Source organism: Leptonychotes weddellii, chromosome 11, assembly GCF_054177405.1.
Source record: "Leptonychotes weddellii isolate Sample4059 chromosome 11, ASM5417740v2, whole genome shotgun sequence".
In the NCBI taxonomy this organism is placed as follows: domain Eukaryota; kingdom Metazoa; phylum Chordata; class Mammalia; order Carnivora; family Phocidae; genus Leptonychotes; species Leptonychotes weddellii.
This window is the reverse complement of record NC_138379.1, coordinates 6548315-6562424: the sequence shown is the minus strand read 5'-3', so window position 1 is coordinate 6562424 and position 14110 is coordinate 6548315. Positions and strand designations below refer to the sequence as shown.

General features: G+C 42.8%; 1 protein-coding gene across 6 annotated transcripts in view; it reads right to left on the bottom strand.

The window, feature by feature from the left end:
* MAJIN (membrane anchored junction protein) overlaps positions 1-11940 on the bottom strand; it is a 29483-nt gene extending 17543 nt beyond the window's left edge. For 5 of the 6 annotated variants that reach the window (XR_014138496.1, XR_014138498.1, XR_014138497.1 and 2 more), the window contains exons 1-2: positions 11802-11940; positions 3579-3696 (exon numbers count right to left, since the gene is read on the bottom strand). Coding sequence is in view for 3 of the 6 variants with exons in the window: in XM_081797837.1 (XP_081653963.1) it covers positions 3579-3679 (101 nt within the window). In the remaining 3 variants the exon portion in view is untranslated. Of the gene's footprint in view, positions 1-3578; positions 3697-11767 lie in introns of all 6 variants that reach the window. The other variant, XM_081797838.1, reaches the window with a different exon arrangement.
* Between the last annotated feature and the right edge of the window lie 2170 nt (positions 11941-14110).

The window sequence follows — 14110 nt, the reverse complement described above, 5'->3', positions numbered from 1 at the left end:
AAAAAAAAAAAAAAAAATTTTTTTTAAATTTAGTCAAGTCCAAATTTATCTAATTTCTTTTGTTGCCTATGCGTTTGGTATTGTATTTAAGAAACCACTGCCAATGGGCGCCTGGGTGGCTCAGTTGGTTAAGCGACTGCCTTCGGCTCAGGTCATGATCCTGGAGTCCCGGGATCGAGTCCCGCATCGGGCTCCCTGCTCGGCAGGGAGCCTGCTTCTCCCTCTGACCCTCCCCCCTCTCATGTGCTTGCTCTCTCTCATTCTCTCTGTCTCAAATAAATAAATAAAATCTTTAAAAAAAAAAAAAAAGAAACCACTGCCAAATTCAAAGTCATGAAAATTTGTCCCTATATTTTCTTCTAAGAGCTTTACAGTTTTAGCTCTTAAATTTAGATCATTGATTTTTTAAAAGATTTATTTATTTTTAGTGGGGGAGGGGCAGAGGGAGAGGGAGAAAGAGTCTTAAGCAGATTCCACACTGAGTGTGGAGCCCAACATGGGTCTCAGTCTCATGACCCCAAGATCATGACCTGAGTCAAAACCAAGAGTTGGTAGCTCAACCGACTGTGCCACCTAGGTGCCCCTAGATCTTTGATCTATTTTGAGTTAAGTTTTGTATATGGTATAAGGTAAGGGTCTAACTTCATTCTTCTGCATGTGGATATCTACTCTTCTCAGAACCATTTATTAAAGAGAAGAGACTGTTCCTCCCCTATTGAATGGTCTTGGCATTCTAGTCAAAAACCAATTGGCCAGGGCGCCTGGGTGGCTCAGTGGGTTAAGCGACTGCCTTTGGCTCAGGTCATGATCCTGGAGTCCCAAGATCGAGTCCCGCATCAGACTCCCTGCTCAGTGGGGAGTCTGCTTCTCCCTCTGCTCCTCCCCCTCTCCTGTTCTCTCACTCTCTCTCTAATAAATAAATAAAATCTTAAAAAAAAATTTTTTTGGGGGCGCCTGGGTGGCTCAGTTGGTTAAGCGACTGCCTTCGGCTCAGGTCATGATCCTGGAGTCCCGGGATCGAGTCCCACATCGGGCTCCCTGCTCGGCGGGGAGTCTGCTTCTCCCTCTGACTCTCCCCTCCTCCTGCTCCCTCTCTCTCATTCTCTCTCTCTCAAATAAATAAATAAAATCTTTAAAAAAAAAATTAAAAAAAATTTTTTTTTTTTTAAAAACCAGTTGACCATAGATGTGAGGGTTTATTTCTGGGCTCTCAATTCTATCCTATGGTCTATAAAGTTTTCCTAAGGCCATACCATACTTTTTGATTACCTGTAGCTTTGTAGTAAGTTTTTAAATTGGGAAGTATGAGTCTTCCAACTTATTCTTTTTTAAGATTATTTCAGCTATTCAGGGTCCCTTGAAATTCCATATGAATTTTAAGATGGGCTTGTCCATTTTTGCAAAATATGCCATTGGGATTTTGACAGGGATTTCACTGAATCTGTAGATTGCTTTGTCATCTTAATAATATTAAGTCCTCCAATCTACAAACATAGATATCTATTAATTTAAGGCTTTGATTTCTTTCAGCAACTTTTTGTAGTTTTCAGTGTGTAAGTCTTCCATTTCTTTGGTTAAATTTATTGCTAAGTATTTTTTTCATATTGATGTTATTGTAAATGGAACTGTTTTCTTCATTTTGTGTTCAGATTGGTTTTTGCCAGTGCACACAAATACAACCGATTTTGTATGTTGATTTTGTATCCTGAAACTTTTCTTAATTCATTGATCAGGTCTAATAGTTTTTCTGTGTACATGTGGATTCTTTAGGATTTTCAACATGTAAGATCATGTCTTCCACAGATATAGTTTCACTTCTTCCTTTCCAACTTGTATGCATTTAATTTCTTTTTCCTAATTGCTCTGGCTAGAAACCAGTACTATGATGAATAGAAGTGATGAAAGTGGGCATCCTTGTCTCTTTCTTAAAATTTTATTTATTTATTTGACAGAGAGAGACATAGCAAGAGAGGGAACATAAGCAGGGGGAGTGGGAGAGGGAGAAGCAGGCCTCCCGCAGAGCAGGGAGGCCAATGTGGGGCTCGATCCCAAGATCCTGAGACCATGACCCGAGCTGAAGGCAGTAGCTTAACGACTGAGCCACCCAGGCGCCCCACTGTTTTTGATCTTAAGGAAAAAGCTTTTTTTAAAAATGAGTATGATGTTAGCTGTGGCATTTCCATATATGGCCTTATCATACTGAGGAAGTTCCCCTCTATTCCTAGTTTATTGAGTGTTTTTATCATGAAAGGGTGCTGGATTTGGTCAAATGCTTTTTTTTTCTTTTTTCTTAAAGGAGGTGAAAGTTTATTGAATACACCTCAAAGGGGCAGCAGGCAGGACAGCAGAGGAAAGGCTGTCTGCCTCAAATGCTTTTTCTTTATCAATTGGGATGATTATGTGTTTTTTCCCCTTCATTCTATTAATGCAGTGTACTATATTGGTTGATTTCTTTTTTTTTTAAAGATTGTATTTATTTATTTGAGAGAGAGTACACAAGCAGGGGGAGGGGCAGAGGGAGAAGCAGACTCCCCACTGAGCAGGGAACTCAATGCAGGACTTGATCCCAGGACCCTGGGATCATGACCTGAGCCAAAGGCTTAACTGACTGAGCCACCCAAGTGCCCCTATATTGGTTGATGTCTGTATGCTGAACCATCCTTGAATTCCTGGGGTAAATCCCAGGTATGTGAACAATGCCAATCTCCTCATTAATTTTTTAGAAATACAGTTGTTTTTTTTTTTAAGATTTACTATTTATTTTAGAGAGAGGGAGAGCAAGAGCAGGGGGAGGGGAAGAGGGAGAGGGAGAGGGAGAGGAAAAGAGAGAATCTCCAGCAGACTTCCTGCTGAGTGTGGTGCCTGATGTGGGGTTCGATCTCATGACCCTGAGATCATGACCTGAGCCAAAATCAAGAGTCAGATGCTTAAGTGACTGAGCCACCCAGGTGCTAGAAATATACTTTTAATAAAATATATTATCTGGGGGCGCCTGGGTGGCTCAGTTGGTTGAGCGACCGCCTTCGGCTCGGGTCGTGATCCTGGAGTCCCGGGATCGAGTCCCGCATCGGGCTCCCTGCTCGGCGGGGAGCCTGCTTCTCCCTCTGACCCTCCCCCCTCTCATGTGCTCTCTCTCTCTCTCATTCTGTCTCAAATAAATAAATAAAATCTTAAAAAAATAAAAAATAAAATAAAATATATTATCTGTTAACATTTAATGATACATTATTTTTAAATTAATAAGTATGTTATTTTAATTTTTCTGTTTTAATCTTTATATGATACATATTGACAGGTATAACCCACATAATCAAAACCTCTTTGGGATCCTCAATAATTTTAAGAGTGCAAAGAGATCCTGAGATAAAAAATCATGAGAACCACTGCTCCAAAGGTATGCCATCAATAACTTAGAAACTTACCTGAATAATAATATGTGGAATATAAAATATCTGGGAGAGTCCTACAAGATGCTACTTCAGCCAGTCCCCTGGACTGAGTGAAGGCAGAGAAGGGATGACCTGTCGGAATGTACTAACCTGTATTTGCAAAAGCTACTCTCCTAGCTTTAAAATTACCTGATGTTGTTGCCATATCTAATTTTGAATTTATACACATTGGGTCCTGCATGAAGAAACCTCGTTTCTGGAAACGGGTAGGTGAAGGGTTTTAAACTCATTGCTTCCAAATGATAGCCTAATAAAACAGAAATATTAAAGAATTATTAAAAAGCTAAAGATGGTTTCTTATCAACTTTATGGTATAGGAAAGACAGCCTGCCCAATATATAGCATCTCTTCATGAGTAAAACGTCCGACACTCAGCACCACTGTCCCAGGCTCAGTTTTTATACTAATTTTCTATATTAATCACTGGACCATTCTCCTACCTGCATGGGGAAGATATGGTGATTGGGGATAATCTCTATACTTGAAATCAAAAGACGTGAGTTCAAGGTTCGTAGTTTACCTCACACCTCGGGCAGATCACTTCTCTCCATGAGACTAATAATAGCAACATCTGATGACTCACAAGGTTTTTGTTACGATTAAATCCATCTCCCAAATATCTCTTGAATCTATCCTCCTCCCTTGTCCCCACTTTCCCTGGAACCTATGGCAGTGTGAAGAGGGCTCAAGTCAAATAATTAAGCAATCCAAATGCATCAATAGGTGGCATAATTAGGAAGACCTCTGCTGTTAATTTTAGATGAAGTTAAGGGATGAGCACACGTTCCAGCCACAGCTAATACAGCAAATAAGGATGTACACTAATGTTTTCCAGTGCTGCCGAGGAACGCCTTATCTTTCCTAGCTCTCAACCGCCCTTCTTCTTCACGGCTTGTGAGATTGCCCTGTGCCACAAGAGTGCCTACTATCCTCCTAGCACTTACTAGTTTCACTTTTCCTATTCCAGAATCTCTGCCCACTTAAGGTCCTCCCTGAGGGAAACTAGGGAAAGGGGGAAGATGGAAAAAGAAGAATGGCATGTCTCTTCTCCTCCAAGAGGGCATTTGGTACACACTCAGAAGTAAGAATCAAGCACAGTAATTAGTGATTTTCTAAGTCATCAGGACTTTTCTGTGTCTCTTATTACTTGTAGAGATAATAAACCCTGCCTTTTCTGTCTCTTCATAGGTAAGCTTTTATCCCCAGGATAAAAGCTACCTACACACAACACAAAGTATTGATTTCAGAGGCAGCTAAGATGGGGTAGACAGGCACAAAGAAAGAATAATTTAGGTTTGAACCTCAGCTCCAACATCCCTCCTTAGTTTCTCTAGGCCTTAGTTTTCTTACTTATACAATAATAACAACAACTAACAACAGCTTTTTGTTATGCCCTATTGTAAGTGCCTTACATATCTCACTTAATCCTCACAATAAGCCTGAAATCAATAGTCTAAATTTGATAGATAAGGAAACCGAGGCACTGAGAGATGAAGTAACCTCCCCATAGCTGTATGAATGTTGGAATCAGGATTCAAAGTGAGGTAATATAAGGCCAGACTTGATACTCTTATCCACTTTTCCACTCTGCTTTCTGAGGGTTTTAGTACCCCCCCCAAAAAAGATAATATAAAATCATTTTGTAAGTACTAAAATATTATGTACACGTAAAGGACTATTTTCATTATTCTTTCCTCCATATTACCCCAATACCATTTCTACTCAGCAAAGAAAACTCTTGTATGGTGGAGTCAGGAGATCTATGTGCCCAAAGCATGGAATTTCCCACAATTTCCAAAGTTCAAGTCTCGGACTGCCAGTAAAGAGATATCCCAGTGTCTGATCTCGGCTGCTTCGGATTAGAATGACAGGAGGCTGGAGCCAGAGCCCATGAGACTATTTAGACTAGAATTGCAGTCAAAAGTGAAAAGAAATAGTTGGTGCCAACTGCAAAGTTACCAGAGGGGAAATATTGTTCATATCCTGAAAAAAAAAAAAGCTTGCTGATTCTCATGTCCAAGGCATGGCAGGAACCCAGCTAGATTTGATTGTGTTTTTGGTGCTAAGGTGACTTTTCTAAGTAGGAAAGGAGTGCACCTGGTGAGACTTAGGTTGCGGCCACAAAAATTTAGCTTTTAGTTATTCAGAGGGTTCTCCTACAATGCAGTCACCTCTCACCACAGACTGAAGGCTGGGGGGATCAGAGCAAAGGAAATGAAGGACATTTGCTGGAAATGACAATCCAGAGAGGAAACTTCATGTACTGCACCACAGCTGACTGTCTGAAAGAGGTAAAAACAGCCCTCTCTGGCTGGGGCTTGTCTGTTAATTGCTGGCTGCCTGCTTCAGAAACAAACACCACACACTAATTACCTCATTTGAAAATAAAGATTAGACAGCATAATCCAAAAGAACCACATAGTAGTAGTGGTTCAAAGATTTCACAAGGTTATTTTCCAACATGAGTACTGCAGTCATGATGACACTGTGGGATCTTAACAGATGAAGAGTCAGACTCTCAACCCATTTTTAGGTGATCAAAAAACATGATGGGTTTAAAAGAAAAAAAAAGTTTAGAGTTAATATGCATTAGTTGGAAAGACATAAGATTTGGAATTGGAGGATCAAAGCTTGAGTCCTAGCTCTGCCTCTTATTAGTCATCAGACCCTGAGCAAGCCACTTAGCCTCATCATTTCTCGGTTTCTACACCTGCAAATGGGAATCCTATCTACCCCTGGAATTGTTGAAGGATTAAATAAGATTATATTGTAAACAGCACTTCAGAAACTGTAGAGTATTATATAAACATTAGCTGTTTTGATATATTTGAAGTTTCTCTCTTAATGCTTCACTAGCAAAGCAAATTTAAGAGAGGAAAACCATCTTTAATCTCAGTGCAAAAATGTGACACATCCCAATCAAGAACCTTTCTTTGAAAATCCCCAATAATTAGATTTAAATGACACATTGGCAATGATGTTAGATTTTTAAGGGGTTTTAGTAATTTGTTTCACATAAAGAAACATCTAGGTCAATGCATAGAATCTAAAGCAGGGCTGAATGCTATATGAGGATAATGATATTGACTATTGAGGTAGAAGGAGATGATAAGGAAGTACTGTCACTAAATATATCTGGTGACATTTGATGGAGAAATCCTCCACAGGGTTAAAGAATAAAAAAGCTTTCATAAGCATTTATTCAAAATACATTTACTGGGCAGATCTAATATGACAGGCTCTGTGACCAGGGAGTGTGGGCAACAACATAGGGAAATCCCACTAAGACTATGAATTTACTACTGAAGTTTTAGAACTGAGATTGAAGACAGATGACCAGCTTCTCCTTCCGCCTTCACAAATCCTTGGCTGGTCTCAGAGGTTTGCCTGGCTCTGCTGAAGTGTATTCAGACTAGAGATTCTATAGTAGAGAATATTTCCAGACTCATGGTTGCCTATAGCCTGAAGTGCCCTTCATTTTAGAGGGTACGAGAAGAAAGTGATTTCACCAAAGAAGGAAATAAATTCCACAAGGTCACATAACTCAGTATGGAACCAAGATTAGCACTCCCCAAGACTGCTGATTCCTTTGGCCCACACGTTTTCCATTACAACACATCACTCTGTCAGTCACTTTATTAAACTGTAAACCCTGGTCACTCTCATAATTGTGGATGACTCAAGACAAACTCAATCTGGGTACAAAGGCATCAAACCAAAATGTTAGCTTTTCTGATTAAATGTTTTAGAATTATTTCTTGGAGGTGTTAAAGGGTCACATTCACATTTGTTTGTCTTCAAGCTCTATTTTCAAAAGGAACTATGCTCAGTTTCTTCACCTTGCAGGGTGACTAGGATGGCTGATGAAATAATGCAGGTATAATTGCTTACTGTAATGCTCTACACATAGATTATTCTTTATTTAAAAACAAACAATGTGTTAAGATACGGGACAAGAAGAGACTAAATAAGACTACCCAGGATACTTTCATGCTTATCGATGTCACTCTTTCTCATTAGGTTTCTTCCTACTCTTTAGACACAATCTTTAAAATGCTCTTGGCATTTGTTCAGGAATAGATTTGCTCTTGGAACTACCAGATTTTGTTTTGTTTTGTTTGAGAGGGGACGACTAACTAAAACTTCTAACAGAGAGGTAGGAAGATGCCCCAAAATGAAACCAAAAGGCTTACTGGGACAACTCAATAGACCAGAAAGGAGTCTAAGTTAATCTCTCACGCTACCTTTTGCACCTAAGTGCCACTTCCACTTACATCTTAACCATCCTAAAAGCTACTGGAAAAACTACCTTTGGTCAGTAGGTCCAGAACTGTGCTCCTCATTCTGGAAAAGCAATAGAATGGTATCTCATCTCACCATCCTGCCTAGTAGTTGTGGCTTGTTAATGACAACCTATTACATTCACATCATACGGCAGCACTCTAAACATCTTACCAGCCCCAGGAACCCAAAAAGCATTTAGATGTAAAACTGCAGGCAATGAAAGACATTTTATTTTTTGGTTACACCATTGAGTGAGTTGCCCTGAAGCAGTACATGTAGGGATGAAATTTTTAAATGGGGGGAAAAAGCATCAGTAGTTTCTGAAGGGCAAATGGTAGAGAGAATAGGTAGAGAGAAAGGAACATCTTTTATAATTTTGAGCTAAAAACTCTTTGAGTCTTTGATGTACATATCTCAAGGGTCTTAGTGACAGAAGAATGATATAGGAAAGTGTAAAAAGAAAGCTTCTAAAATATACAGCTTTGTTCTTGCCATGAAACAATGGCATATTCTGAAGAAATTAAGTTCATAAGAAAATTAAATTACTTTTTATGTAGAGAGAGCAAATTTCACACAGGAAATTTGAAATATTTTACTAACTTTAATCCAATACTGGGGAGATAAGAATTTTATTTACAAAAAGATGTATGTGACTTAAGATCATCATCTAATTTGGCCAAGATCATACAACAAGAGCAAGACTAAAACACAGACGTATTGCTAAAGCAAGACAGTGTAGCTAATTATGAACTGGCCTAGACTCCGTATTAGCCTCAATTCTTTATATTTTACCACCTAAGCCTAGCTCCAAAATAACAAAATCAGTTATTATTGCTAAGAAACATAAAGCTTTGTACTTTGAAAAACCATCAAACCATATGGATCTGATGGTGAACAGATCTTAACGAACAACCTCATATTTATAAAGCACTTTCAGTGTATATAATGCTTTCCTATCCTTATCTGACAAGATCTTAAAACTTCTATTTAACTAGGAAGGGCAGATTCGGCTACCTTATACTCTAACTGTTCTCCTTATTTTTTTACCTGATTTGGTTCTCTCAATCTCATGTTCATTCAACATTCATTCAGCTCACAAATATTCAAATACCTACTATGTTCCAGAAATGAAGTGTTGGAGATACAGTGGAGAAGAATAAGAACTTGGTCCTCACCTGCAAAGAGCTTACAAATAATTTTAAAGTGTGATGACTGCTACAAAAAAGAACAGGGTGATGTGGCAACATGATAGAGAATCTAACCCTAGGATGGAAATCATGGAAGCCCACTCTAAGTAACAGACTCACATCTGAGGGATGAGTATGAGTTAGGGAGGCACAAATAGAGAATGGGTCTGGGGTGGGTACAGGAAACAGCAGATGTAAGAGTCCTCAACTGGGAAAGAGCATGGCACTTTCAAAAGAGAGAAGTATAGTAACCCAGAACATAATGGGCAAAAAGGACAGTGCTATGAGATTATTCTATACAGATAAGCAATGAGTTAGTCAACATACATTTGAGAGTCTACTATGCACTAGGCACTGTTCTGAGCCTGTTTAGAGTAGGTAACAAGAGAGACATGATAACTTGTCTTTAAGGGCTTACATTTTAAGAAGTGTGGAGAGCAACAATAAACATATAAATACATAAATGTAATTTGAAGTACTCCAAGTACTATAAAGAAAATAAAATAGGGCTTTATAGTAAAGAGTGACCGGGAGGCTGGTTTAACTACTGTGGCCAGGGAAGGTCTTTCGGACAAGATCAAAATTGAGTTGAGGCTTTAATGGAAAGTGGAACAACCATGCAAAATCAAGGAGAAAAGCATTCCAAGCAGGAAAAAAAACCAAGCAAGCACAAATGCCCTGTGATGGGTGGTTTAATGGACAAAAAGTTCAGTGTGACTGGAGCACAGAGAATGAAGACAGATTAGAGGGAGATGAAGTCAGAGATAGGCAGAAACCAGATCATTTAAGGCCTGTAGGGCATTGTAAAGAGTTCAAATTTTATGCTAAGGGTTTTATAACGAAAAGTGAAATGATTTATGCTTTAAAAAGATGAACTATACATGGGGCGCTTTGGTGGATCAGTTGGTTAAGCGTCCAACTCTTGATTTTGGCTCAGGTCATGATCTCAGGGTCATGAGATAGAGCCCTGCGTTGGGCTCCAAGCTCAGTGGGGAGTCTGCTGGAGACTCTCTCTTCCTCTCCCTCTGCCCTCCCCCACCCCCCTCCCATGCACTCTCTTTCTCTAAAATAAATAAATAAATCTTAAAAAAAAAAAGAAAAGAGAAAAGAAAGATGAACTGTACAAGGATAAGAGAAGAAACAGGGAACCATTCAGGAAGATTTTTTAGTAATCCTGGGAAAAGATGCCGCTGATTTTGACTGGGGAGTCTCAGTGGTTAGTGACTAGTTGAATTTGGGGTATGTTTTTTTTTTTTAAGATTTTTTATTTATTCATTCGACAGAGAGACACAGCGAGAGAGGGAACACAAGCGGGGAAGCGGGAGAGGGAGAAGCAGACTTCCCACAGAGCAGGGAGCCCGATGCGGGGCTCGATGCCAGGACCCTGGGATCATGACCTGAGCCGAAGGCAGACGCTTAACCCACTGAGCCACTCAGGCGCCCCGAATTTGGGGTATATTTTAGACTGATGGCCTAGGTGTGGGAATCAAGGATGGCCCTATGTTTTTAGCCTTTGCTATTTTATTAGGTAGATAATGGTATATATACCCTTTACTGAGATGAGGAAGGATTCTAGGGAAAGAGATTTGGGGAGAAAACTCCATTGTTCTGTTTTGGTTAAGTCTGAGAGGCCTATTAGACATCTCGGTGGATATGCCAAGAGTGTGCAAAGGATGGAAATCAGGATGGAAATATAAATTTAACACATCAGCGTTTACATGGTATTTAAAGCTACTGAACAGACAAGATCATCTAAGAAGGTATAGCTAGAGAAGGGGTGAAGGCCTTACTTATAGTCCAGGTTATGACTTATGGAGTCTACCCTAAGAGCAATAGGAAGGCACTGAAGGGTATAATAAAGAAATGACCACATAGATGTGAGTTAAAGTAGACATATTTATATATCTGGCTGTAATGTGGGAAATAGCCCCGGACAAGAGCAGATAAAAAAGGACCAGGACCAGCCTGTGGTTCAAGGTAGAAGCTGGTAAGTAGCCTGGTCTACAGTCACTGGTTTGGAGGATGCCTAGGAAGTAGTCTAGTTACTACCAGACTAGTGAATTGGTGGGGGGAGGCAGAGAGAACAAAGATGACTCCCAGTTGCTTGAGCAACTTACTGAAGAGAAAAAAAGTGCCACTTCCTGGAAAAGGCAGCCTTAGAAAGTAAATTTTTGAGGGGAGGAGGCGAAGTCCTTCCTGGGACATGCTCAATTTCCAGGTGCCCGTGAGATTGCCAGAGAGAGATTTCAGGTAGCCTGCTGGGGTACTGTGATAGATTTGCGACCTGCGGATGTGCAAACGAAGGAACTAAAGTTCAGAAAAGCCAAGGATGTACAGCAAGGTATGCCCGCTTGCATCTTTCCACTTCCTCAGATGCCAAGATTCAAAACCCGGAGGCGCTGAACACAGAAGTCTCACTGAGGGCCATGACTCAAATCTCTACCTCCGAGGTTCACTCAGGCATTCGAAGGCAGAAACTCACTGAGGTCACTAAGACATGATGTGACAAGAAATGTCTCAATGGGACAAGTCTTGCTTTTATGGCAACCGCGAAGCCGGGGTCAGAGGGAGGCTGCAGACCAGAGCGCACGCTTTCCTTCCGGGGGGGGGGGGGTGGTGTCCCAAGGTGGGGGCGGGGCGGGGCGGCCAGAGAAGCGGCTCCTGGCTCCGCGCCGCTCAGCCGGGGAGGCGGGTCTGCATCTGGCACCGCTCCCCGCCCATCCCGGCCCTCCCTCGCACCCTCGCGGCCCTCAAGCGGCCACAGCCTGGCCGTCGGGGGCAGCTGCGGAGCGGTGGCGCCGGGGCTGTTAACTCTCCCTCGGAAAACTAAGGCAACGAAGCACCGACCTCAGGGGAGCACCAGGCCGCAGTGGGCCGTTACCTCAGGCCCAAGAACTTCGCGGGGGCCGGCCGGGCTCTTACACAGGGCTCTTCGCGCCTCATAAAAGTGGCTTCGGCCGAAGCTGCCACTAGAGTGCGCCCCGACGGGGCTGGCGTCGACTGCACACGAAGCGCGGCCCGTGAACTCACTCCGCCTCTCGCCCGCGCTTTGGCTCTTGCCGCGCGCCCGCCAGGCGTTCTGCGCGCGCGCAGCTGCCCTCCTCGCACCCCACCCCACTCCCCCACGGCCTGCCGGGCGTTCTGCATATGCGCAAACGCGCTTCCTGGCCTCGCCCAGTTGGCGCGCGCTCCGAGGCTTGGCCACGATGTGCGCGTGCGCGGCGCGGCTACACCGCCCACCGGTTGGGCGAAGTCGAGGCTGGGAGTGGCCAATGGCCCCACCCGTCGGAACACAGGATCCCGGCGACTTTTTGTCACTACGCGGCCTGTCCACCGATTGTTCATTTAGCGAACATTCCGTCCCTGCCGTGGTCCGGTCGGTAGCTGTCTACTGCGGAAATCCTACTACGTGTCGAACATCATGCAGGCACTTCCCGTACTCGCTCTCCTTTGATCCTGACCGCCGTGTTGTAAAGCGCTTATAAATATCCTAATTTTAAAGAGGCCTGGGAATGGGAGCGACTTGTGGAGGTGCAAGGACGCGAACAGGGGTCTCTGATTTAAAAGTCCAGCACCTTCCCTTCCACTTACTGTTGATCAAATGCTGACCATGTTGTGAATTATTAAGCGATTTGACCCATCACTGGAGAGGTAGGGGGACAGAGTGTGCTGCGTTCCTAATCATGGACCCGCCGAGATACCTCGCGTCCCAATTCGTATCCCTATAGTCCTCCTGCATTCTCCTGCCTTCCTCTTCACAGCTCTTGCTGTTCCCTCTGCTTGGAATGCCTCCTCCACCCCACCTAAAAACTCTACTCCACATGCCCAGATAGTAAGCTCTTCGAAGGCTGAGTCTTGTATATCTTTTTATACACAGGAAACTAAGCACCTACTCTTGGGTAGCACACACAAAGACCTGGAAAAGCGAGGCCGGAAAAGAAAGAAAGAGGTGGACAGAGGGTGGCTGAAAGAGGAAAATAGATCTCAGGAGGTCACCTGCCCCATCTAAAGAAGGCATCTGCTATCCAGTGTCCCACTAAAGGAAGGCCTGTGGGAAGTGTGACCTGGTAATGCCAGGTCCAATTTTCATGGGAAATCTCCCAATTTAAAAATGTTGGGGCAACTGATTGAAAAACTTGAATATACTGTGAACTGAAACTAACACATTTGTGTGGGCACAGCTCTCTAGCCACCCATTTGTGACTCTGACCTTGCTTGGCACAGAGTAAAAGTTGACCAAGCTAGTCAGACTTGAATCCCAGCGTAGGGCGGCCTTCTGGCAGCTGTTATGGGCATATCCTTTGCACAATCCATGCTTGGGAGCCGAAAGAAAGACCCTTCTTTGGGCAGGGACAGGGATGGGGTCCATGCAAGGTAAAGGAATCAAGATTCTGGTGAGGCTGCAGAAACAGTACCTGTGCGTTGTAGGTAGTAATAGACAGGGTCGAGTCTTAAATGGCCACCTGTGTGATGTACATGATTTCCTGTGGAGGATGGCCGCTGGTCGGGTGTGAAGGGCAGGGGAAATGATCACTGGACACAAATACTCTTTAGTTTCAACCAGCCCGCAGGGAAACAGGCAGAAACCCAGGGGATTCTAACCCAAAGTCTTATTACAACCCCAAATGACCAAACATCCCACTTCCTGTCATCTACAATTACGGGGTGTCAAGTGAAATAAAAGGAACACACAAACACTTTGAATGAGTAAGATGGAACTGAAGCGTCCTAGCAGACACAAACACACACACTGCTGATGAGGCATGAGAGCAGCACCTGGCAAACAGGATGTGGCTTCCCAGGCCACATGGTCCACTGTTATTTCCTTCCTGTTTGAGGAGGGCACCAAACGCATGTTGGGCACTATCTTTTGTGATGAGGCCAGGCTGCTTCCACTGGGACTCTGACTGAGGGTCCATAATGGGATGCAGCTAAAGGGAGGAATTCTTACCTGAGATAACAGGAGACCCTTGGGCCAGAAAAGGGGCAGAGCCAACACCTGAGCAGGAATGTTAAGTGCCAAAATTCCAGGAAGGAACTTAGAGCAAGTGACATTATTGGAGGAGGGAGGCTGAGGTGAACATTTCAATGAAGAGGGTGGATTCAGGAATTTGGAGCCAGTCAGATAAAGGGATAACAAATATTTACTCAATCAACAGATACTTATTTGAATAACTGTAAGCACTATTC